Source organism: Vipera berus (assembly GCF_964194415.1).
Source record: "Vipera berus genome assembly, chromosome: 4".
In the NCBI taxonomy this organism is placed as follows: Eukaryota; Metazoa; Chordata; class Lepidosauria; order Squamata; family Viperidae; genus Vipera; species Vipera berus.
In genome coordinates this window covers 80,030,399-80,058,180 of record NC_138206.1, presented here as the reverse complement: position 1 = coordinate 80,058,180, position 27,782 = coordinate 80,030,399, and the positions used below count along the sequence as shown (strand labels likewise).

The following is a 27,782-nucleotide window of genomic DNA, read 5'->3' as shown; positions in this document are numbered from 1 at the left end:
GTGCCACCCCACAGACCCCTGCCGCCCCTGTTGTGCGTGAGCCCCCAGTCCAAAGGGAGGAGGCAATGGAGCTGGGTGCTGCCAGGTCTCGTCTATCGGTGACGGAAATGAACAGACGACGATCGGGGGGGTTGTGTTTTTACTGTGGGGACCCTGGACATTTGGCTGCTTCTTGCCCAAAGAAGCGTCAGCGGGCATCAGTGACCAAGCCTGCCCCGAGAAAGTCCCCTACTTTGCTGTCGGGAAACGCCCCGAGCCCGATCTAGACGGTGTGATAGATCGGGCGTCCCACAACAACAACACCGAGCGACGCCGTTCCGATGGTGCCTGTGAACCTCCACGGCATTTGATTTTGGAGGCACGTCTGATCCTTCCTGGCAAGCCAGAGGGGATTCCAGTCCATGCCTTAATTGACTCTGGGGCTACCACAAACTTTATGGACTCAGCCTTTGTGGCCAAATGGGCTGTTCCCCAGTGTCCGGTGGATCCGCCCATGTTAGTGGAGACTATCGATGGTCGAGTGCTCCTGTCCGGGCCTATTACGGCCGCCACGCAACCAGTATGTATGGCCATCAGTTCCCATGTGGAGGCCATCCAGTTCTACATCACTTCGGATCTGCACTTCCCCGTGGTCTTGGGACTGGCGTGGCTCCGGGCGCATGACCCACAGATCTATTGGTCACAGAACTTGGTCACCTTCCCAAGCTTGCAGTGCGTGGACCACTCCCGCCATATCTGTGCCGGCCAGGTGGAGGGTTCCCCAGGGGTTTCCTTGCCTCCCGAACTGTCCGACTTTGCTGATGTGTTCAGTGAGTCAGAGGCGGATCAATTACCCCCGCACAGGCCCTATGACTGCTCCATTGACTTAGTCCCTGATGCGCCTCTCCCAGTGGGGCGTTTGTACTCCATGTCGGAGCCCGAGTTGGCTGCATTGCGGGACTTCCTGGAGAAGAATTTGGCTCGCGGTTTCATCCGGCCCTCGTCCTCGCCAGTGTCTGCACCCGTGCTCTTCGTCAAAAAGAAGTCGGGCGAATTACGGCTTTGCTGCGACTACCGGAAACTCAACGCCATCACGGTGCGCAACCGTTACCCGCTACCCCTCATCCCCGAGCTCTTGGACTGACTCCGGGAGGCTAAGATCTTCACGAAACTGGACCTGCGTGGAGCTTATAACCTCGTCAGAGTTCGGCCGGGTGATGAGTGGAAGACGGCGTTTGGTACTCGCTATGGACATTTTGAGTACACGGTGATGCCGTTTGGCCTGACCAACGCCCCCGCTGTGTTTCAGCATTTTATGAACGACATCTTCCGGAATTTGTTGGACCAGTTTTTCGTTTTCTACCTGGACGACATCCTGATCTACTCCCCATCGCGTGAAGTGCATCATCAGCATCTCCGTCAGGTCTTGCAGCGACTTCGAGAACATCGGCTGTTTGCCAAGTTGGAGAAGTGCCAGTTCTACCGGGTGACCATCGATTTCCTGGGTCACCGCATTTCTCCTGAGGGCATCGCCATGGAGCCGAGTAAGGTGGAGTCGTTGCAGAGTTGGCAACCCCCGCGTCGCGTGAAGGATGTTCAGCGACTTCTTGGATTTGCCAACTACTACCGAACATTCATCCCTGGCTTTGCTGCCTTGACAGCCCCCCTCACCCGGCTCCAGCAGAAGAAGACTCGGTTCCAGTGGAACGCACCAGAACAACAGGCGTTCCAGGCTTTGAAGGAAGCCTTTATGAAGGAGCCCATCTTGAAGCATCCTGACCCGCAACGGCCGTTTGTCGTGGAGGCGGACGCCTCCGACATTGCCATTGGGGCAGTGTTACTCCAGGCAACAACGCCCAGCGGTACCCTTTTCCCTTGCGCGTATCACTCTCGAAAATTGAACCCCTCGGAGCGCAACTATACCATCTGGGAGAAGGAGCTGCTGGCCATCAAAGCGGCGTTCGAGGCTTGGAGGCATCATCTGGAGGGAGCGCGGCATCAAATCGAGGTCCGGACGGACCATAAGAATTTGGAAAGCCTGCAGACCGCTCGGAATTTGAACCAACGCCAGATCCGGTGGTCTCTTTTCTTTGCGAGGTTTGACTTCCGGGTTCAGTACATACCAAGCGGGCACAATCAGAGAGCGGATGTTCTGTCCAGGAAGCCCGAATATACCTGAGTGGAAGACAAGCTTCTGCCCAGGACAGTGATCCCCGTCGAGTCTTTTGCTGCGGTGCGGGAGCCGGTTGATATACGGGCTCGGATCCGGGAGGCAGAGCAGCAGGAGGCGTGGGTGGCTCAGCGGAAGGAGGAGGTGGGGCCAGATTCGCCTTGGACGGTCACGGATGGACTCTTGTATTATCGTGACCGGCTCTATGTTCCGGGAGGGCCACTCAGGGGACTCGTCCTCAGCCAGTGTCATGATAACCCGGCAGCGGGGCATTTTGGCCTGTTCAAGACTCTGAACCTGGTCTCCCGTACCTTCTGGTGGCCCCGAGTCCGACACGACGTCCAGTCTTATGTCACCTCCTGCATCCCATGCAGGCAGGCCAAGTCAGCAACAGGGGCCCCGCCTGGATTACTGCAGCCTTTGCCAACACCCAAGAGACCCTGGGGGGCTGTGTCCATGGACTTTCTGACGGATTTACCCCCATCCTCTGGTTTCACGACAGTGTTTGTGGTGGTGGACATGCTGACCAAGATGGCGCACTTCATCCCCTGTCGCGGCTTACCGTCAGCTCGCGCCACTAGTCGTATGTTTATCCAACAGGTGTTTCGGCTGCACGGCCTCCCCGATAGAGTCGTCTCCGATAGGGGGGCCCAGTTTACAGCCCGCTTCTGGCAGGAGTTGATGCATGCGTTGGACATCAAGGTTTGCCTCTCGTCCGCGCATCATCCTCATACTGACGGGGGAACCGAGAAGGTCATCGGTATCCTGGAACAGTATCTGCGCTGCTACGTCAACCTGCAGCAGAACAATTGGGTGGACTATCTGGCCATAGCTGAGTTTGCCTTTAACAACTCGCAGCACACCTCCACACAGATGACACCGTTCTTGGCCAATGTGGGTTATCACCCCCGGTTTTTCCCCCTTTCTCCCGTGGACTCACCGGAGCCGGCAGCGAACGACTTCATGGCAGAGTTACAGGCGATCCATCGATTGGTGCGACGGCAGTTGGATAAGGCCAAGGCCGATTACAAAAGGTTTGCTGATCGGTCAAAACGGGATACGCCTCCACTATCGGTGGGGGATCGGGTCTGGCTGTCCACCAGGAACTTACCGTCCACACGGCCGGCGAGGAAGTTAGACCACCGATATTTAGGACCGTTCCCAGTCAAGGCTGTCATCAATCCGGTCGCCTATCGCTTAACTCTGCCACGTTCCCTGCGCGTGCACCCCGTCTTCCATCGGTCTCTGTTGGTCCCCGAGCAACCGGCTTGTCCACTCCGCCAAGCGGAACCTCCCCCATCAGGACCTCGTGATGGAGGCAGCACCCCCGAGTACGAGGTCGCCAGCATCAGGGATTCCCGTTGGCTGAAAGGTCGTTTTCAGTACCTGATCGAGTGGAAAGGGTACGGGCCGGAGGACTTCACCTGGGAAGACGCGACCGCCGTTCATGCCCCTGCGTTGGTGACTGCTTTTCACGAACAATTCCCATCCCGACCGCATCCGGATCGGCAGCCCCGGGGGAAGGGCCCTGCGGTGCGGGATAGTGTTGTGATTCAGGGTCAGCCTGTGGGTCCGGCAGCCGGGTCGGATGACTCGGATGACTCAGACGAGGGGGAGGAGGAGGGTGTCGAAGACGAACTTGCTGATGATGGCTTGGAGGCTTCGCAGAGCCCCCAGCCAGGCCCCTCTTCTCAGCTGCGCGAGCCCGACAGTGCGGATGATGATGACCCACAGCTGGCCCTGTTCAAGGACGCCCGATGCAGGAGGCAGTCAAGCAGGAGCAAGCAGAGAAAGGCTGTGGGACTCCTCGGAAGGAGGCACAGGGAGGCCACGCCCTGAACTCTAATAAAGGGAGTGTTTGGGGAAGGGCTGGTTGCTGAAAGCAACCGCTCCGTTTGAGGATCAAAGTTCCGGTATCGTGTTTCATGTTCTGTTGTTTGTTTGTGAATTAAACTTGGCAGACGTTTTCCAGCCTCAGACGTTTTCCAGCCTCTGCCGTTTGTACAGGGGTTGCCTTTCTGCAAGGCCGGTAGCAGGCTGGTACAGAACAACCTGGTGCTCCTGTCTGGACAGTGGTTGGATGATCTGGGAGGGGGTTCACCAACCATTGTTCCCCTGTCATGGTCAGATCATCATCTCCTGCAGCTGGTCTTCCATTATGCCACCCCCCACCACTGGGCTGTGGAACCGACCAGGTGGTTCCGCCCCAGGTGCCTAATGGACCCGGAACGGTTCCAGATGGCACTTGGTTCTATACCCATCGCCCTCACCCACAGCTCAGTCGATGCCTTGGTGGATGCCTGGGAAAGGGCGGCCGCCAGGGCACTTGACTGTGTTGTACCCTTGCGACCTCTGACCCAGCGCAGATCCCGCTGGGCTCCATGGTTTTCTGCAGAGCTCCAGGAGATGAAGCGTCGGAGATGGGGTCTAGAGAGCGGTTGGAGGTCCAGCCGATCCGAATCTGACCGATTGCAGCTAAGAACCTTTATAAGGTCTTATCTTGCCTCGATGAGGATTTATTTATTTATTTTTTTATTTTAATTCCATTTATATCCCGCCCTTCTCCGAAGACTCAGGGCAGCTTACAAGCTTAGCAGTAGCCTTCATTCTATGTATATGCCTGCTTATTAGGGCTTTCGTCCCCCCCAAGCGGCATTATTACAAAGTCAGCTTAATTGCCCCCAACAATCTGGGTCCTCAATTTACCTACCTCGGAAGGATGGAAGGCTGAGTCAACCTTGAGCCTGGTGGGATGCGAACCTGCACTAATTGCAGGCAGCTGGTGTTACTTAAGGAGGCATCAGCCCACTGCTCCACCAAGGATGGCGAAGTCTAATTACTTCGCTGCCCTCATCGCGTCCGCAGATAATCGCCCGGCCACCCTGTTTAGGGTGACTCGCTCCCTCCTTAACCAGGAGGTGAGGGAGGATCCCTTACAGGGATGGGCCGAGGAGTTTAGTCACCATCTGACAGACAAAATCGCTCAGATCCGGGCTGGTCTGGACTCTGACTGGGCGGAGTCTGATGTGGAGCAATCGGACGGTCTTGAGCATGTTATCTGGACTGAGTTCGATCCTGTTTCCCCTGATGATGTGGACAGGATCATGGGGAGGCTGAGCTCCACCACCTGTTTGTTGGATCCGTGCCCCTCCTGGCTGGTTTATGCGGCCCGGGAGGAGACACGAGGCTGGTTCCAGGCAGTAATAACTGCTTCTTTGAAGGAGGGTGTCTTCCCCACCACCTTGAAAGAGGCAGTGGTGAGACGACCACTCCTCAAAAAGCCTGTCCTGGACCCGGCTGTTTTAAATAATTATCGTCCAGTCTCCAACCTTCGCTTTTTGGCGAAGGTTGTTGAGAGTGTGGTGGCGCATCAGCTTCCTCTGTTCCTGGAGGAAACTGATTATCTGGACCCGTACCAATCGGGTTTCAGGCCCGGACACAGCACGGAGATGGCATTGGTCGCGCTGGTGAATGATCTCTGGTGGGCTCGGGACAGGGGTTGTTCCTCTGTCCTAGTCCTATTAGATCTCTCAGCGGCTTTTGATACCATCGACCATGGTATCCTACTGCGGCGTCTCAGGGGGTTGGGAGTGGGAGGCACTGTTTTATGGTAGTTCTCCTCCTATCTCCTGGGCCGCTCACAATCGGTGTTGACAGGAGGGCAGAGGTCCACCCCGAGGCCTCTTGTTTGTGGAGTTCCTCAGGGGTCGGTTCTCTCACCCCTCCTGTTCAATATCTACATGAAGCCGCTGGGTGAGATCATTTGTGGTTTCGGGGTGGGGTATCATCAGTACACTGATGATACCCAACTTTTTCTTTCCACCCCAAACCAACCCAGCAATGCCCTCGCCGTGATGGCCCGTTGCCTGGAGGCGGTCCAGGTCTGGATGGGGAGAAACAGGCTTCGTCTCAATCCTGCCAAGACTGAGTGGCTGTGCATATCGGCATCTCGGGTTAACCAGACCATTCCACCTTTAACGATGGGGGGTGAGGTGTTACCCCCCGTTGATAGGGCTCGCAACTTGGGTGTCCTCCTTGACTCCTGGCTCAATTTTGAAGACCATATAGGAGCCGTGACCAGGGGGGCTTTTACCCAGGTTCACCTAGTGTGCCAGTTGTGACCCTACCTGGACCGAGATGCCCTATGCACAGTCACTCATGCGCTCGTGACCTCCCGTTTAGACTACTGCAGCGCTCTCTACATGGGGCTGCCCTTGAGGACCACTCGGAAACTTCAGCTGGTGCAGAATGCGGCCGCGTGAGTTGTGATGGGGGTTTCCTGATACTCCCATGTAACACCTCTACTCCGCGAGCTGCATTGGCTCCCGGTTGCCCTCCGGGTGAGATTCAAGGTGCTGGTGATGACCTATAAAGCCCTAAATGGCTTGGGTCTGGGATATCTGAGGGAACACCTGCTGCCAGCATCAAGTTCCCTTCGTCCAGTGCGCTCCCACAGGGAGGGTCTTCTCAGGGTGCCGCCGGTAAAAGATTGCTGGTGGATAACACCCAGGGGGAGGGCCTTCTCAGTGGGTGCGCCTGCCCTCTGGAACCAGCTCCCCGTGGAGCTCAGGACTGCCCCCGACCTCCGTTCATTCCGCCGGTACCTGAAGGCCTGGCTCTTCGAGCTCTCTGGCCCAGGCTGAGAATTTTAATTTTAATTTAATTGGGGTTTTTACTTTTTTCAGGGATTGATGTAATTTTTTTAATTGTTTTTAACTTTTGTATTTCTTGTTTTAAATACCCTGTAAAACGCCCTGAGTCCTTCGGGAAAGGGCAGTATATAAATCAAAATAAATAAATAAATATATAAAATAAATAAGATAAACATACTGGGACAATTATGGGGACTTGGAATAATAAGGATACGATTTAAGGAACAAAAATGGGCTAGCCCTTCCAAAAAAAATGGCAACTAAATGGTCTCTCTTTTTCCAAACAATATATATAAGAATAGATGGAGATCTATTTGATGATTTAAAAGAGTTGACATGAAAGGCTAGTCGGAAAAGAAAGAAAGCCAGAATAAGGCTGAAGAAAATTTAGGTTTTGATTTATCAGAGGGGATTTCATATTACTAATTAGAGGGTCAAAGGGAGAAGTTGAGATAAGGGAAATTTTGGTCATTAAATTTAAAGCATTTGGAAATTAGTTGAAAATAAGGATGCTATTTGTGTAATACTTAAAAATTAGACCCAAAAGAAAAAAATATTATGAATATGTTTGATTTATTGATTAACTCAGACAATATATATAACAGGCTTTGATTTATTAAAGGGGATACTGTATTATTAACTAGATGATGTAAGATTGGGGGGAAATAGATAACTTTTAGGAAATAGAACAAGATTATACCCAAATAGATAAGATGTGATTTTGTTATGAATTGAGATAAAAGAAACTTTGGTTACCTAAAACCTGGAAATTATAAATATCAAATGTTAAATCTGAATATTGATGGGAAACTAAAAATTGGGATAAACTAACAACAGGACATTGATTGAATATAAAGATTGAATGTAAAAGTAATATATATATATATATATATATATATATATATATATATATATATATATATATATATACACATATATATATATATACACACATATATATACACACACACACACACACACACACACACACACACATATATATATATATATATATATATATATATATATATATATATATATATGCTAAAATTTATTAATAAATGTACATTGTAGTTTGAGATTTGTACTAAAGTTTTTTGCACGTTACTGAACTATTGATAAACCCAGCCACCATGTTGCTTTTTAAATACCTAAATGTAAAATTAGAAAATTAATAAAAATATTATTTAAAAAAACTATTTGCATGAAAACTAGTAGTTTCATTTCTAAACAAAACATGTGTGTATTCACTGGAAATATTGTATATTTTCTTCACTTAAAAACTCATTCAAATAATTAATCATTTCATTTTTCTTGTTTCATTTTTCATTTTATACTTGATTTTACATTGTTCTATAATCATTATTTTTTTCAAACTATAGTCTGCCCCCCCAACAGTCTGAGGGACAATGAACTGCCCCCCTGTTTTAAAAATTTGTGGATCCCTGATGTGAAGGAATAGCACCCAAATTGTTTTCAACTGGCTTCTCTATCTTATGTAAAAGATTGGTCTTTAATATTTGTATCTTAAATATTTTCTTCATCATCATTTTTATATTTATCCAGTATATTTTCACATATTTGCAAGACCACCATCTCTGATAAAATGAACCTGGATTTTGACTACATTTCTAGCACTTATCAAAACCCCTTTATACATTTTTGCTAGTCTATCTGGGGTCAAGTACCAACAATACATCGTTTTATAAAGGTTTTCTTTCAAGCTGTAATTAAATATAAATTTTAGTTCAATGGGCTAATCATTTTTCTGAGCCAGTAATATCAGGAGCTATGGTGTTCTGATAACACAGTATTACTCCCTCTTTCTGCACAAGATCTGTACTGGATGGTATAAGGACTCCTGCCTTTATGATTCTGTGCTTTCTTTGCTCGGCCATTCCTCATCTATCTTTAATATTAATTGTGTTTGGAAATGGCTGACTCTTAGTGAATGTGGGAAGGAGTTTGTCATCATTCATACAAGATTAATACAATTAAATAGCAGATATGAACAGATTTATAGATGAAGAAAGTCCAAGTCCACTACATTTTCTGTGATGTATCTAAAACTCAATTTGTTTTTAAAAGGCCCTGTAAGATTCTCACTATATTTCAATTTCTTCATGAACTTTCATTATTAAAAGCAATCCCAAGAAATGGCATCCATCCTGAACTTTCAAGGTGGTTACATGTTTAGATTTAGATTTTAGATAAAGAATCTAACACAGGAATCAAGTTTCAACTTTTTCCCCATGTTTTATTGCTCTTGGAACTGAGAGCCCACCATGTGCTACATTTGCAATGACAAAAATAAATTAATAAATGAATTTAATTAATTAATTAATTAAATGCAAATTTTAATTAGTAGAACAGACAGAAACCTTATTTTAGTCATTGACCAGTAAAAATAATTTCAATAAAACAAATAAAATAAAGTTAACCCCTAACATCAAAACTATTGGCAGCCATTTGTGAGCAAAGCTTACATGTAATGTAGCAAATTTTTGCTATTTTTAAAGGAATTAAGTTGTCCTGATTGCCTAACAAATAATGCATGTAAACATTACCAGAGTGCCATAGAAAGTTTAAAAATGGTAATTAACTAGTGGCAAACATCCTTGTAGAAATGACAATATAGAAAAACATGAGCTGTAGTTTCTATGGCATCCAATTCAGAGGGGTAGTATAATGTATTGGCCTTATATGTTAAATCACTTGCCTTGTGTTTAACTGCTGCTTAATGACTGACCTACTTTTGCATGCTTTGTAACGGTTGCTGGGCTGAGCTAGACTTTTCTCTCCAGCCAGTTAAGTAGGTTTTGGGTGGGAAACTGTTGCTTTAAATCTATTGGTCGCCGCCTAGAGGCCAACCATATAAATAGCTGTGCAGCAGCTATTAGCTTGCTTCTGTTATGTTCTGACTCTCAATAAACTTGTTACTGTTTGAATCCTTTGTCTTGCTCAATGCCTGCAAGAACCAGTAGGTAAAGATATTTATTCAGAGACTGGATTCAACTTTACCAATTCCTGCTTCCTGGGAAAGCACTGTGGTTTAAGATTCTTATAAATATTTGGTTTGAATTCTTTCTAAATTTATCATTCTGTTATATGATCCAAATTGGGCTCTGTATAACAGTTGTGTTTGGGCTTTAACAGCAAACAATTGCAGATAGTGCTCCTCTAGAAAAAAAAAGTTTGAACAGTTGGTGCAGATCTCTGTGCATTGCAGGATACCTAATCCAGGAGAGCATTTCTACTTTCTGAAGCTTGAAAACTATACCTAGATATTTAAAGATCTTAATCTGCTCAAGGGAGTGCCCACTTAAATTGCATCCCCTCTTTTGGGATCTATCTTTGTATGCATTTGCTATTTCTTGCCATATCCTTAATTCCAAGATTTCTTCATATACACTATGTTCCATGCTTACTGTTGCTTACTAATAAATAAATAAATAAACCTTTATTGTCAAAGTACAACATGTGTACATTGAGATTAGCTGAGCCTCCCCCTGTGCTCTCTCCCCCCAACACACAGTGACAACAAACCCTCCATCCCACCACACTATGTGAACCAACTACACCACACACCGGCCTCCCAAGTCAATTCTGCATAAGATTATGTCCCATTTAAAAGCCTAACAGCCCACGGATAAAAGCTATTTTTCAGCCTGTTGGTACGGCTGGCTATATTCCTATATCTCCTACCGGATGGTAGGAGAGTAAAGAGATACCGTCCAGGGTGTGAGTCATCCCTGAGAATCTTCCTCACTCTTCCAAGGCAACGAGCCCTGGCGATGTCATCCAGTGGTGTCAGGGAACAGCCCACAATGTCTTGTGCTGTGCTCACTACCCTCTGCAATACTTTCCTATCCGCGGCTGTCAGACCAGCATACCAAACCACAATACCATACGAGAGGACGCTCTCTATGGTAGACCGGTAAAAGAGGGTCATTAGCTGTTGTTCTACCCTGTTCTTCAGCAAGATCCTAAGAAAGTGAAGCCTCTGTTGGGCCTTTCTAGCCACCTGGGTTGTGTTAACTTTCCAGGTCAGATCTTCACAGAGGTAGACTCCCAGAAATTTAAAGGAGGAAACTCTCTCTACACAGTCCTCCCCGATGTAAAGTGGGCAGGTTCCTCCTTTTTTCTCCGGAAGTCTAACACCATCTCTTTCGTCTTGCCGATGTTTAGGTGCAAGTTGTTGTTACTACACCATACGGATAGTTTTTGTACCTCCGCCCTATATGCTGTCTCATCCCCACCTGTAATAAGACCCACCACAGTTGTATCATCTGCGAACTTGATTATCGCAGTGGATGGGTCAGATGATACACAATCATAAGTGTATAAAGAGTACAGGTAGGGGCTAAGCACACAGCCCTGTGGCGTGCCGGTGCAAAGCTTCAAGGGGGTGGACAAAGCAGACCCGACCCTCACTGTTTGTATCCGATCCCTAAGAAAGTCTTGAATCCAATCGCAGATAGCGGGGGAGAATTTCAAGTCAGTCAGCTTCTCGATGAGAATGCTCGGGAAAATGGTGTTGAAAGCCGAGCTGTAGTCAACAAAAAGCATCCTGACGTAACTTCCAGGTTTCTCGAGATGACTTGCTACAGAATGTAAAGCAGTAGCTATGGCATCGTCTGTCGACCTATTTCCCCTGTAGGCAAATTGATGTTTATCAAAGTCCAGTGGGAGGCATGTCCTAAGATGTTGGAGAAGCAATCTTTCGAAGCATTTCATGACTACAGACGTTAATGCAATAGGTCTGTAGTCATTCAGGCACTCACTGCAGTTTTCTTGGGGACTGGGACAATGGTAGCTGCCTTCAAGCATGATGGTACACATGCCGTTTGCAAGGAGATGTTAAAAATCCTTGTCAGGACCCCTGCTAATTGATCGGCACAATTCCTGACCACTATCCCCAGCACCCCATCTGGGCCTGCGGCTTTGCTGGGATTCACAGCCTTCAATACAGCTCTCACTTGGTGTTCACACAGGGTGAGTGGCTGAGAGTCAGAAGGCCGGCCAGCAGAGGCTACGGGGTCTGGTCTTTTAACCTCGTAGCGGGCGAAGAAGATATTCAGCTCCTCAGCCAACGAGGCATCGGTGTTTGCCATGCTCCTCGTGCTGCCCTTATAGTTGGTTAAGTGCTGAAGTCCCTGCCATACTTGCCTCGGATCGTTGTTCGCTAAATGGTTCTCCACCTTTTGTTTGTATTGTTGTTTTGCCATCCTAATGCCTCTTCTGAGATTTGCCCTGGCCTCTCTGTATCTGTACCTGTCCCCCGCCTTAAAGGCAGAGTCCCGGGCTCTCAGGAGTGTTCGTATCTCTGCAGTCATCCAGGGTTTACAGTTCCCATAAACTCTAATGCACATCCGTTGTTACACTGTCAGTGCATGTTCTAATATAAGAGAGTACGGCATCTGTATATAAATTTAGATCTTGTTCTTCAAATACACTCCAGTCAGTGGTTTCAAAGCAGTCCTGCAACTGACTGAGAGCACCCACTGGCCAGGTTCTGACCCTTTTTGTGACGGCCTGAGTCCTTTTCCTGAGAGGAACATACTTTGGGCACAACAGGAGTGAAAGATGGTCAGATGTACCCAGGTGGGGAAGAGGAAAAGCTCTGTATGCCTGCTTCAGATTGGAATACACGTGGTCCAAAGTGTTCTTCCCTCTGGTGGAAACTTGCACATACTGTACAAACTTAGGGAGAACTGTCTTCAGACAAGCTTGATTGAAGTCCCCAGCCACGACAAGAGCGCCCTCTGGGTGAGTTTGCTGCTGCCTGGTGATGACGTCATACAGCTTAGAAAGTGCCATGTTGACATTGGCATCAGGTGGAATATAAACAGCTATAATAATTACCACAGTAATTTCTCTAGGCAGATAGAAAGGCCTACATATAACAGTCATCAGTTCCACATCTGGGGAGCAATACATATATACCAATCTGCTGTTAACACACCATTCACAGTGTATATACACACACAGTCCTCCTCCTTTACCCTTCCCGGAGCGTTTATCTCTGTCAGAGCGGTGAAAAACTCGGTTTATCAACTCCACAGCTTCATTCGGTATCTCTGAATGTAGCCAGGTCTCCGTGACAACTATCACACAACATTCCTGAAGAAGCCTGCTTTCTGCTAACTGCATACTGTTTAAATACAGTATGTATAAATCAATTGTTGGCTTATTGACATGGCATAATTTCTGCCATGACGTAAGTCACTGCACAGAAGACGAATAAAGTCTTGATAAAAGTTCCCTAGGAATAGAATGTGTTTGATATCCAACAAAAGCCAGAAAATCAAGTTGATTCTTCAGTTCTAGTTATTGTTATTCTTTCTTAAAAATATTAATCATAATTCAGATATCCTATTATTCTGTCATATGATCAGATAGCATAAAATACTAGTAAGAAATCATAATCTTGCAGAGTTTTGAAATTTCAGCTTCAATCAATCAAAAGTGACAAATAAAAAAAATGACAGATTTTTATGGAGTTGACTGAAAGGCTTAAAGCTTATATTGATCCTTATATAATAAGATAAAACATTATCTTGAATATTTAACTTCTCAATTTTTACCTATTTCTAGGTAAGAATGGAACATCTGTTGAAAACTTTTCCTGTATTGTTCGCTCATATACATTTAAGAATCCTACTATGAATTGTACTTGGAATGCTGGCAAAAATGCTCCTCCAGACACCCAATATTTTATGTACTTAGCTTACCACAGGTAATGAATTTTCATTTAATAAACTAAATGAAAGTTTTTTTTTCTTGAAAATATATTGTGTTTGATTGGTTTTTAAATAAAATTATTTTGGTATAAACAGGGCTACAGATAATGAGTGTCCACATTACATAAGTAACATGCTTGGAAGACACATTGGTTGCTACTTCCCTGATGTGATAATAAATAAATATCGTGTGAATATTACAATTAATGGATCAAGCATAGAATCTCCAATTCAATCGTATGTTGATGATTTCCGACTTTATAAAAAAGGTGAGAAAAAGGGAAAATGTTTACAACTAATAATAACAGAAGCATTTTATTTATTTTTTATTTATTTATTTATTTTATTAACCGCCCTTCTCCCATAGGACTCAGGGCGGTTCACAAGGTTTTTTAAAACAATGCAACAAGTTACAAAAATTAAAAACAATTAAAATAATTACACTAACCTTGAAATAAAAACCCAATTACAGTTAAAAATACAATTAAAACCCCAGTTAATACTCTCAGTCTAGGCCAGAGAGCTCGAAGAGCCAGGTCTTTTATACCAGATATATTGAAATTTGAAGATGGCCAGATATGATATGCCCAGAATTATTCATAGCTGGGTTATAAGGGACTTTACTTCTGTAAGGGTCCAACATTTCATTAAAAAAATCGTCTTGCATCCTTTTATGAAAAAAACATATGTGGTAATTCATCTTCTGACTTGCAATAAGTGAGAGGTAACAAGGCTTTAATTTTTAAATATTAATTTTCATTGATCTAGAGCAGACATGTCAAACTTGCAATGTCACGTGATATCGCACAATGTATAGGGATGGTTTTGCCATTGCCGGCAATGGGGTGGGCGCGGCTTCTGCATGATGTGTCCAGCCCGCGGGCCGGCAGTTTGACAGCCCTGATCTAGAGGCTGAAAGAACTAAAAAAAGAAAACCAAATATACCTACCAAATTTGGGCTAAAGAGAGTGTGCTCATTTTGTTTTATCTCTTTTCTTCTTAAAGTATTTCGTTGCTTACATCTGTGCATATATACATGATTTCCTAGTCTTCAACTGTTACTTATAATGCTGGTTATTTCATTCCAGAACAGCTTCGACCTCCCCAAAATATTACTGTGGATTATAAATCACCATTATATTATAGAATCCAATGGGAACCTCCTCCAAGCTCTCGTAAAGTTGGAAGGGAATGCTTTGAGTTCCAAATAAAGGTAAGAGCCAACAAGTCAAAAATTCCCTTGCCACATTAATATCAATTTTGGGGGTAGAAAATGACATCTATTGGAAAACAAATATTTAAAATTTTGAAAAGATTGCCAGATTGTCATTATTTTTTTTATTGAAAAGTTTTACAGTACATTTTATCTTTAACAATCCCCCCTCCCTCCACCCACCCCTACCTAACCCTCCCTATCCCTCCCCCCCATTCCCCCCTCCCCCCCGACTTCCCAGAGCTAAGTACAAGGTATAAAAACAAAGAACAATCATAAACACCCATATGCTAACAACAATAAACTATTAATTCTATCGCACTCTAGCTCATATGAAATGACTACAAGCAATACTAATATTACATATAAAAAGGAAAAAAAGAAAAAAAGGAAAAGAAGACTTATTCAAATGCTAAATGAAACTTTTTAGTCCCATATTTGTTCTGGATATAATCAATCCACTTTTTCCACTCCATAATATAACGTTCTTGCGAATGATCTTTCAAGTAAGCCGAAATCTTTGCCATTTCCGCCAGGTCAGAAACTTTTAGTGTCCATTCTTCTATAGTCGGCAGTTCCTCCTTTTTCCAATATTGACCTATTAAGAGTCTTGCTGCTGTGATTAAGTTCAACATCAACTTAATGTCCACAACAGTAGCATCTGTAATTATGCCCAATAAAAACAATTGCGGACAAAACTTTATCCTTTGCTTAAAGATCTTCTGCATATTCCACCAAATTTTTATCCAAAAAGCCTTAACCTTTTTGCAGGTCCACCATATATGAAAATACGTTGCTTCGCCACCACACCTCCAACATTTAGGTTGATAATTCGGATACATACTTGCAAGCTTTTTAGGATCTAAAGGCCATCTATAAAACATTTTATAAAAGTTCTCTCTTAGGTTTTGGGCTTGCGTAAATTTTACGTTCCTCACCCAGATCTTTTCCCACGTGTCCATTGTAATAACTTCTTGAATATTCTGGGCCCATTTTATCATACAGTCTTTAACAAGTTCTGTTTCTGAGTCAATTTCTATCAATGCAAGATATATCCGTTTGATATGTGCTGGACCCTGGTTTCTGATTTGCTTTATCAAATTTTCATCGGTCATTGAGAAACCAATTTTCTGATCTTCTTTCCACCTGGCACGTAACTGAGTATATTGAAACCAAGTTTGAACGATCTTCTCATCTCGCAAGAGATTGTACGGCTTCAAACACCAGACGTTCCTTTCCAAGCTTAAGATCTCCTTATACGTAGTCACATCATGCTTGAAGCCAACATTTATGTTTTCTATTGCATGTTTCGGGATTGCCCACAACGGCATCTTGTAGTCTAACTTATGTCTATACTTCTTCCAAACTCTCAACAATGCCTGTCTTAAAATATGCACTTTAAACACATTATCTACCTTCTTATCATACAACAAATATGCATGCCAGCCAAATAACAAGTCATGGCCCTCAAGATTTAATAATCTCCCTTGTGTCAAATTAATCCAGTCACTTATTCCTGACAACGCAGCAGCTTCATAATATAATTTAAGATTAGGCATTTTAAGACAACCTCTTTCACGAGTATCCTGCATAATCTTAAGTTTAACTCGTGGCCTTTTCCCTGCCCACACAAATTTATTGATACCCCTTTGCCATTCTTCCAAATTAGAGTCTTTTTTAAGGACCGGTATCATTTGGAATAAAAATAAAAATTTAGGCAGGACATTCATTTTCACTGCTGCAATTCTTCCCAGCAAAGACAATTGCAGTTTTTCCCAGCTCTCCAATTCTTTTTGAATTTTTCCCCATAACTTTTCATAATTATTTTTATATAACTTTGCATTGGAGGGTGACAAATACACCCCCAAATATTTAACCTTTTTAACAATCTCAAATCCAGTTAATCCTTCTAAAAGGGCCTTTTGCGATGCTGTCATATTTTTGGCTAAAATTTTTGTTTTTTGTACATTAACCTTAAATCCAGAAACCTTCCCATATTGCATTATTATCTCCATCAGGTCCACAACAGAGTTTTCTGGCTGGGTCACCGTAACAACCAGATCATCTGCAAACGCCCTCAATCTATAATCCTGATCTCTAATTTGAATACCCTTAATTTTTTCCGAGTTCTGTATTTTTATCAATAATATCTCCAATGTTAAAACAAATAATAAAGGTGATAACGGACACCCTTGTCTTGTACCCTTCTCAATATTGCATACTTCAGTCAGGCTATTGTTAACTATTATTCGGGCAGTTTGTTTTTGATATAATGCCCTAATTGGTTGTAAAAATTTATCCCCAAAATTCATTTTATCTAAAACTTTCATCAGAAATTGCCAATCCAATTGATCAAAAGCTTTTTCAGCATCTAAAAAAATTAGCGCCGCAGGGATCTGGTTGTTCCTTTCCAAAAACTCCACCACATCAACTATATGCCTCACATTATTTTTCATTTGCCTACCACTAATAAACCCAGTTTGATCCCCATGAATCATCTGTTGCAAAACCCTCATCAATCTGTTAGCTAACACCTTAGCAAATATCTTGTAGTCTGTATTTAAAAGTGATATTGGTCTGTAATTTCTTACTTGAGTAGCATCCTGATCTTTCTTCGGAATCAAAGAAATAAAAGCAGTTCTCCAAGACGGAGGCACCCTTCCACCCCTCTGAATTGTCTGAAACAATTCCCTTAATGGCTTTATCAGCTCCATTTGTAAATTTTTGTAGTAGACCGCAGTCAGTCCATCCGTACCTGGCGCTTTGTCCACCTTCAATTCCTTAATTGCTAAAAGAATTTCTTCTTCTGTTATCAGTTGATTAATCTCTTCCTTTTGTTCTTGTGTGAGAACTGGGATGCTAGCATTCTTCAAATATACATCAATATCTGTTTCGTTAATCTTCTCCTTAACATATAATTTGGAATAAAAATCCACAAAGGCTTCCTTGATAAGATCCTGTTGAAACACAACCTTTCCTTTGTATTCAATTTTATCTATATTAGAAGCCCTTTGTTTTTTCCTTAACCTGTAGGCTAACCACCTACCTGGTTTATTGGCATTGCAAAAAGTATTATGCCTAGCAAACCGTAGGTTAGTTGCCACCTGATCAGCCATCAACTTATCAAATTGTCCTCTTAACAGGTTAATGACCTCCTTAATCTTCGCATCCGATGGATTCAAAATTAGGGCCTTTTCTTTTTCCCTAATTTCATTCTCCAGTTCTTTCCTTCTAACTTCCAAATTACGTCTGTATTTATTATTCATATATATTAACACCCCTCTCATATAGGCTTTGCTAGCATCCCAAACCATGTCCATAGAGGTATCCTTATTCATATTAATTTCAAAAAAATCTTTCATCTGCTTTTTACATTCTTCCACATTTCTCTGATTTCTAAACAAATTCTCATTTACGCGCCAGGAGCGCCTATCTCTATTGTCCTTGTTGATCTCTAACCAGACTGGACTATGGTCAGATATAGTTCTTGCACAAATCTTTATCTTCTTAGTCCTAGAAAAAAATCATTAGTCAGTAATATAAAATCAATCCTGGAAAAAGATTGATGTCTATCAGAAAAAAAAGTATAATCCTTTTCATGTAAGTGTGTATCTCGCCAAATGTCTCGCAATTCCAGATCATCCTTCATTTCAAAAAAAAGATTTAGGCAATCTAGCATGACTCGGGGCACGCTTAAAGAAACCAGATTTATCCAGCTGTACATCCAGGACACCATTCCAATCTCCCATAAAAATAAAAGATTTATAAGCCAACTGGGTAATCTTTGTATGTAGCAAACTAAAAAAATCAGTTTGTTGTTGATTAGGAGCATACAGTCCAACTAAAAGCATTCTTTTGCCTTCTAACAGCAAATCTATCATAACATATCTTCCTTGTTTATCTACTTCAATTAGTTCCGCTGTCAGAGTACTCTTGACATAGATAACCACTCCATTTTTCTTATTAATTGCAGAAGCAATAAATTGCGTGCCCAGCCTTGAGTTCAACAAATACTTTTGGTCCATAACCCTAATATGCGTTTCTTGCAAACAGATAACATCAGTCTTAAATTGTTTTAAATATTGAAAAACTTTCTTTCTCTTCTGTGGTGAATTTAATCCATTAACATTCCAGGTTAGGAACTTAGTCGCCATTCTTGGCATCCCGAAGCTTCTGGAGCACGTCTGCCAGGACCCCTTTAACTTCCTTAGGCCACGCCCCTCCCACAGCTTCACTGTAAGTACGCTTTGGAGACTCCATAACTTTCTGCTGATCTTGCTCTTGCTCTTGTCTCACTCGTCTTAAGGCGGCACGCGTTATCCTCTGCTCTCCAACAGCTGCTGATGAGACTGTAATTTGATCCCCTCCAGCACCACTCTCCTCTATCTGTATTCCTTCAGCATCTTGAGACTTTCCCTCGCCATTTCCCTTTACAGGTTCCAGAAGTGGTAGAGGGGTTGCTTTTAAAACTTTACTGTAAAAATCACGTGCCTGAGTCACTGTAACCAGACGATGTCTTTTACCTTCGTGCATCACCACCATGCCCACTGGAATCTCCCATCTATACTTGATGTCACATTTCTTAAGTTCCTGTGCTAAAAAGGCAAAATCTTTCCTTCTCCTTAAAATCTTTGGAGGAATCTCTTTTAAGACCAAAACTTCTTGCTCAGCAACCACAAACTTAGTATCATAAGCAACTTGAATAACTTCATCCCTAATTGCTCTCTTTGTAAAGTAAACCACCACATCTCTAGGTAGCTTCCTCTGCCTTGCAATCCATGAGTTCACACGAAAGATTTTATCTATACTTCCCTCAATTTCAGCTGCTGACTGACCCAGTACCACTTCCAAAGCGTCGGAGACCAGCTGCTTTAGATCTTCTTTAGGATTCTCTTTTAAGCCCCTGATTCTGATAGCAAACTCCATCTGATGATACTGGACGAGACTCAAGTCTCCATCCATTTTATCCCTTATATTTTAATTCTCTAGTACTTTTGCTTCTAATATAGAATTCTTTTGACTAAGATCCTCCACTTTTTCATCCAAGCGTTGCACACATACAGCCACAGCTTCAATTGTAGGCAATATGTCTGCCCTCATTGCTCTAAACTTCTCTTCCATCTTCTCCAGTTTCTCCTCCAGCTTTTCCATCATATCTGACATTAATTGTGAATGCTTTTCTAAGGCATCCTGTAAATCCTTAAGCGTCAATGCTGGAGCAGGTGCAGGAGGAAGCAAAGCTTGCAACGAAGTCTGTTGCACCGGGGAAGCCCCCGCACTCCGGAGAACTTTGGAGGCTTTCGTCGCCATCTTCCCCCACTTTCACTTGCTGCGCAATTTCACTTTAAAGCCATAAAATCCATTGAGCTAGAGAGTAAAGATAAAAGTCCACTTCACCTTGACCTCCTGTACCGCTCTGCCTGCGTCTTCATACTCAAGAGTCTTTCCTTCTGGCAGGGGTGGTTGCTAACGCTTGGCTCCGCTCCAAAAATCACAGAGCAGAGATGCTGCGCAGCCCGGAGCAAACCCAGGCTTCGGGGGGGCTCGATCCTTCAGCCGCCCAAACGTAAAGCTCAGGCGGCCCCGGAGAGCTCAACCCCTACCTGGGGCCTCACCCCCTCCTCTTCTCCCGGGGAGGGGGCTTCCGAATCACCAAAACAGCTGATTGGCGCTGTTTTCAGTGATTCAACAAAGCTGCGGAGCGGACAGCCCGGAGATGGCTGTCTTCAGCGTCGCATCACCACCGGAGGTCTGTCATTATTTTTTATTGAAAAGTTTTAAGATACATTTTTTAAAACATAAACTCCCTCCCTACCCCTCCCCTACCCCTTACCCTCCCTTACCCTCCCTCCCACGACTTCCCAGAGCTGAATACAGGGTATAAACTTTACAAACTTAAGCTAAAATATGCTAACTAACTAAAAAAGACACATTAAATTCTATCGCACTTTAACTCCCCTTAAACATAACTAAATTACTAACAAATAATGAATAACTAATAATACATCATATAAAACTAATACTTATTCAAATGCTAAATGAAACTTTTTAGTCCCATATTTATTCTGAATATATTCGATCCATCTTCTCCATTCCACAATGTATCTCTGTTGCGATTGTTCTTTCAAATATGCTGAAATCTTTGCCATTTCCGCCAGGTTTGAAACTTTCAAAGTCCACTCTTCTATAGTAGGCAGTTCCTCCTTCTTCCACTATTGTGCTACAAAAAGTCTTGCTGCCGTGATTAAATTCAACATCAATTTAGTATCTATGACAGTACAATCTGTAATGATACCCAACAGAAATGTGGAGAAAACCTTATCTTTTTCTTAAATATCTTCTGCATGTTCCACCAAATTTTAATCCAAAAAGCTTTGACTTTTTTACAAGTCCACCATATATGATAATACATTGCATCCTCACAACCACACCTCCAACATTTAGGCTGGCAGTTCAGATACATACTTGCTAATTTTTTAGGATCTAAATGCCATCTATAAACATTTTATAAAAATTCTCTCTTAAATTTTGAGCCTAAGTAAATTTTACATTTCTGACACATATCTTTTCCCAAGTATCCATTGTAATAACCTCCTGAAAATTCTGGACCCACTTTATCATACAATCTTTAACCTGTTCCGTTTCTGAGTCTATTTCTATCAGTACATTATATATCCTTCTTATATGTGCTTGACCTTGATCTCTAATTTGTTTTACCAAATTTCCATCAGTTATTGAAATACCAACTTTCTGATCTTCTTTCCATCTAGCTTGTAACTGCCCATACTGGAACCAAGTTTGTACTATTTTCCTTTCTTTTAAAATATTATATGGCTTTAATTGCCATACATTCCTTTCCATCCTAAGAATTTCTTTATATGTAATCACATCATGTTTAAATCCCATGTTTATATTTTCTATTGCATGTTTAGGTATTGCCTAAATTGGTATTTTATAATTTAACTTGTGTCGATATTTTTTCCAAACTCGCAACAGAGCATACCTTAATATACAGTCATGCTCGAAATTGTTGGCACCCCAGAAATTTTTCCAGAAAATCACGTATTTCTCACAGAAAAGTATTGCAGGAACACATATTTTGCTATACACAGGTTTATTCCCTTTGTATGTATTGGAACACAACAAAAAAGGGAGGAAAAAAAGCAAATTGGACATAATGTCAAACAAAACTCCAAAAATGGGCCGGACAAAATTATTGGCACCCTTTTAAAATTGTGGGTAAACAAAATTGTTTCAAGCATGTGATGCTCCTTTAAACTCACCTTGGGCAAGTAACAGGTGTGGGCAATATAAAAATCACACCTGAAAGCAGATAAAAAGGAGAGAAGTTCACTTAGTCTTTGCATTGTGTGTCTGTGTGTGCCACACTAAGCATGGACAACAGAAAGAGGAGAAGAGAACTGTCTGAGGACTTGAGAACCAAAATTGTGGACAAATATCAACAATCTCAAGGTTACAAGTCCATCTCCAGAGATCTAGATTTGCCTTTGTCCACAGTGCGCAACATTATCAAGAAGTTTGCAACCCATGGCACTGTAGCGAATCTTCCTGGTCGTGGACAGAAGAGAAAAATTGATGAAAGGTTGCAACGCAGGATAGTCTGGATGGTGGATAAGCAGCCCCAAACAAGTTCCAAAGGAATGCAAGCTGTCCTGCAGGCTCAGGGAGCATCAGTGTCAGCGCAAACTATCCGTCGACATTTAAATGAAATGAAACGCTATGGCAGGAGACCCGGGAGGACCCCACTGCTGACACAGAGACATAAAAAAGCAAGATTAGAGTTTGCTAAAATGTACTTGAGTAAGCCAAAATCCTTCTGGGAAAACGTCTTGTGGACAGATGAGACCAAGATAGAGCTTTTTGGTAAAGCACATCATTCTACTGTTTACCGAAAATGAAATGAGGCCTACAAAGAAAAGAACACAGTACCTACAGTGAAATGTGGTGGAGGTTCAATGATGTTTTGGGGTTGTTTTGCTGCCTCTGGCACTGGGTGCCTTGAATGTGTGCAAGGGTTCATGAAATCTGAGGATTACCAAAGGATTTTGGGTCGCACTGTAGAGCCCAGTGTCAGAAAGCTGGGTTTGCGTCCGAGATCTTGGGTCTTCCAGCAGGACAATGACCCCAAACATACGTCAAAAAGCACCCAGAAATGGATGGCAAGAAAGCGCTGGAGAGTTCTGAAGTGGCCAGCAATGAGTCCAGATCTGAATACCATTGAACACCTGTGGAGAGATCTTAAAATTGCTGTTGGGAAAAGGTGCCCTTCCAATAAGAGAGACCTGGAGCAGTTTGCAAAGGAAGAGTGGTCCAAAATTCCAGGTGAGAGGTGTAAGAAGCTTATTGATGGTTATAGGAAGCGACTGATTTCAGTTATTTTTTTCCAAAGGGTGTGCAACCAAATATTAAGTTAAGGGTGCCAATAATTTTGTCCGGCCCATTTTTGGAGTTTTGTTTGACATTATGTCCAATTTGCTTTTTTTCCTCCCTTTTTTTGTTGTGTTCCAATACATACAAAGGGAATAAACCTGTGTATAGCAAAACATGTCTTCCTGCAATACTTTTCTGTGAGAAATACTTGATTTTCTGGAAAAATTTCTGGGGTGCCAACAATTTCGAGCAAGACTGTATGTATCTTAAAAACATTATCCACCTTCTTGTCATACAATAAATATGCATGCCAACCAAATAACAAATCATAACCCTCAAGATTCAATAATCTGCCTTGTGTTAAATTAAACCAATCACTAATTGATGATAAAGCAGCAGCCTCATAATATAATTTAAAATTGGGCATTTTAAGACAACCTCTTTCACGTACATCTTGCATTATCTTAAATTTAACTCTTGGTCTTTTCCCTGCCCAAACAAATTTATTAATACCTTTCTGCCATTCCTTCAAGTTTGAATCTTTTTTAAGTATAGGTATCATTTGAAACAAAAATAAAAATTTTGGCAAAACATTCATTTTTACTGCTGCAATTCTTCCCAATAAAGATAATTGTAATTTTTTCCAACTATCTAATTCTTTTTGTATTTTTGACCATAACAATTGTATATAATTTTGCATTTGAAGCTGAAAGATATACCCCCAAATATTTAATCTTTTTAACTATTTCAAATCCAGTTAGCTCTTCTAAAACAACCTTTTGTTCTGTAGTCATATTTTTAGACAGAATTTTAGTTTTTTGCATATTTATCTTAAATCCAGAAACTTTTCCATATAACAGTATTATCTCCATCAAATCTACAACTGAATAAGTCGGTTGACTTAATGTAATAACCAAGTCATCCACAAACGCTCTCAATCTATAATCTTGATCTCTTATTTTAATTCCCTTAATTTTATTTGAGTCTCATATCTTAATCAATAATATTTCCAATGTTAAAACAAACAACAAAGGTGATAACAGACACCCCTGTCTTGTACCCTTTTCAATATTACATGCTTCTGTCAAACTACCATTGATTATTATTTGAGCTGTTTGTTTCTGATATATTGCCCTAATAGATTGTAAAATATTATCCCCAAACTCCATTTTCTCCAGTACCTTAAATAAAAATTGCCAATCCAATTGATCAAAGGCTTTTTCAGCATCCAAAACAATCAGCGCTGCAGAGACCTGGTTATTTCTTTCCAAAAATTCCAATAAATCTACAATATGTCTCACAGTATTCTTCATTTGTCTACCACTTATAAATCCTGTTTGATCACTATGAATCATTTGCTGCATTACCTTCATTAATCTATTTGCTAAAATTTTTGCAAATATCTTATAATCAGTATTTAAGAGCGATATTGGCCTATAATTTTTGGTTTGGGTAAGATCTTGATCTTCCTTCGGAATCAGCAATATGAAAGCTGTTTTCCATGATGGAGGCACTTCTCCTCCGGATTGGATTGTTCTAAATAATTCTTTTAAAAGTTCCACCATTTCTAACTGTAAATCTTCATAGTAGACGGCAGTCAAGCCATCTGTTCCTGGTGTTTTCCCCACCTTTAATTGTTTAATTGCTAAAATAATTTCTTCAGCATTTATCAGTTGCTTCATTTCTTCCCTTTGCTCTTGTGTAAGAACAGGGATATTCACTTCTTGTAAATATCTATCTATATCTACACCTTAAATCTTATCCCGAACATATAACTTAGAATAAAATTCAACAAAGGCCTTTTTAATAAGATTTTGCTGAAACACCTCTTTGCCCTTGTATTCTATTCTATCTATATTACGTGACTTTTGTTTCTTCCTTAACAAATAAGCTAACCACCTACCCGGCTTATTAGCATTACAAAAAGTATTATGTTTAACATACCGTAAATTGGTTGCCACTTGATCTGCCATCAACATATTAAACTGACCTCTTAACAAAGTAATTGCCTCTTTAATCCTCTTGTCAGATGGATTCAAAATTAAAGCCTTCTCTTTCCTCTTAATTTCCTCCTCTAACTCTTTTCGCTTATATTCCAATTTATGCCTATGTTTATTATTCAAATATATTAGCACCCCTCTCATATAAGCTTTACTTGCATCCCAAACTATTTCGATAGAGGTACCCTTATGCATGTTTATGTTAAAAAATTCTTTCATCTGTTTTTTACATTCATCCACATTTTCTTGATATCTAAACAAATTTTCATTCAATCTCCAAGACCTCCTATCTCCACTCTCTTTTTCCAGTTCCAACCATACTGGACTATGATCTGATAGAGTTCTTGGACATATCTTAATCTTCTTAATCCTAGAAAAAAAATCATTAGTAGTTAATACAAAATCAATCCTGGAAAAGGATTGATGTCTATCGGAAAAAAAGGTAAAATCTTTTTCTTCCAAATTTCTTTCTCTCCAACCATCTCTCAATTCCAAGTCATCTTTCATCTCAAAAAAGGATTTAGGCAATTTAGCATGATTTGGTATACTTTTGAAAAAACCTTTTTTGTCTTTCTGTGTGTCCAGGACACCATTCCAGTCTCCCATCAAAATACACGATTTATAATCCCATTGAATTATCTTACTATGTAAAAGTTTATAAAATTCTCCTTGCTGTTGATTAGGAGCATATAATCCAACCAAAAGTATTTTCTTGCCTTCTATTAACAGTTCAATTATAATATATCTTCCTTGTTTATCTGTTTCAATTAAATTAGCTGTTAAATTCTTCTTCACGTAAATGACTACTCCATTTTTCTTATCTGGAGCAGATGCACTAAACTGTGTACCCAATCTAGAATTTATCAGATATTTTTGATCAGCTGCATGAATGTGTGTTTCCTGTAAACAAATAACATCATTTTTAAATTGTTTCAAATACTGAAATACTTTCTTTCTCTTGTGCAGGGAATTTAAGCCATTAACATTCCAGGTTAGAAACTTTGTCACCATCTTTTGCGACCTGAAGCTTTCGGAGTGCCTCTTGCAAAACCCCCTGCACCTGCTTCTTCATTTTCGCTCCTCCCACTGCTTCACTATAAGTAAGTTCTTGAGATATGATCATAGCTTTCTGTTGTTCTTGTTCTTGTCTCATTCATCTAATTGCAGCCCGTGTCATCCTTTGTTCTTTAACCTCTTCTGATGATGTCTGGGACTGCACAGCTTCTGAAGTTTGCTGAGATTCTTTAACCTTCTGCAAAGTAACTCCTTCAGCTCCTTGTATACTCTCCACTTGAGTCTGGCACTCTCTTTCATCCTTCCTTCCTTTAAATTCTGGAGATGGCGAAGGACCTGCCTTCAATATGTTAGAATAAAAATCTTGTGCCTTCAACACTGTATTAAGACGATATCACGTGCCAGCATAATTCACCACCAAGCCTATTGGAATCTCCCATCTAAACTGAAGCTGCCGCTTCTTTAATTCATCTGCCAAAAAAGCAAATTCTTTTCTTCTCCTTAAAATTCTTGGAGGAATCTCTTTCAGAATTAATACTTCTTGGTCAGCAACTTTAAATCTATTGTTGTAAAAGGCTTGGATAATCACATTTCTAATTGATCTCTTTGTAAAATAAACCACAACATCTCTAGATAATTTTCTTTGTCTGGCAATCCAAGAATTGACACGAAATATTTTGTCTATATCCTCCATAATATCTTCTGCTTGACGCTCCAGAATCAGTTCAAGGGCTTGTGCCAATAACTCTTTCAAGTTTTCCTTTGGATCCTCTTTCAATCCTCTAATCCTCAAAGCAAACTCCATATCTCTATATTGTATCATAACTACATCATCAATCTTTTCCATCATGTTTTCAGCTTCCAACATTTTAGCATCCAATCTCAAATTATTTTGATTCAGCTGTTCCACACGATCATCCAGGCGCTCAATACAGACTGCAAGCCCTTGAAATGCAGCTAAAATGTCTGCTCTTATTTCAGTATTCTTCTCAATAAATTCAGCTATTTGCTGGGATTGTATTTTTAATGCATCTTGTAAGTCTTTTAATGTTAATTCGGATGCGAGTGCCACAGGATGAGGCATCAAAGCCTGTAATGAAGAATGCTGAACTGGTGAAGCACCAGCACTTCTAGGAACAGAAGCTTTGGTTGATTTAGAAGCCATCTTAACACCCAGTTAATTTCCATTGCACACTTTCACTTTCCACACCACTTGCAACTTTTTCTTTCAAAGTAAACCAGAGTTAAAGTTCAAATACTTGTTGTTTCAATATTCTCCTGCACAGCTCTGCCTGCATCCAAGTAATCCAAAGTTAATTGTTGATTGCAGGGATGGTTGCAGTGTCCTGCTCCGCTCCAAAGCCTTGGAGCAGAGGAGTCCCTGAGTCCGGAGCAAATTCAGGCTTCGGGGGAGCTTTCACCCTTCAACCCCCATTATTTAAACTATGGGGATCTAGGGGAGTTCTACCCCTACCTGAATGCTCACCCTCCCCTCTTCTCCCAAGGAGAGGGGTTTGTTTTTTTGCCCAAGATGGCGGTGACCATGGGCGGCGGTTGTTGAGCTCCGCTGTGAGCCGATACAATGGGTGACTGGGGGCTCACTGGGACCCAGCTGAGGTG

At 41.9% G+C, this 27,782-nt stretch overlaps 1 protein-coding gene across 6 annotated transcripts in view; it reads left to right on the top strand.

The window, feature by feature from the left end:
* Nucleotides 1-27,782, top strand: part of LOC308667294 (interleukin-5 receptor subunit alpha-like) — a 63,235-nt gene that overhangs the window by 9,504 nt on the left and 25,949 nt on the right. For all 6 annotated transcript variants that reach the window (XR_014026254.1, XR_014026255.1, XM_081326457.1 and 3 more), the window contains 3 exons: nt 13,399-13,540; nt 13,641-13,813; nt 14,633-14,757. Coding sequence is in view for 4 of the 6 variants with exons in the window: in XM_081326457.1 (XP_081182583.1) it covers nt 13,399-13,540; nt 13,641-13,813; nt 14,633-14,757 (440 nt within the window). In the remaining 2 variants the exon portion in view is untranslated. The remainder of the gene's footprint in view (nt 1-13,398; nt 13,541-13,640; nt 13,814-14,632; nt 14,758-27,782) is intronic.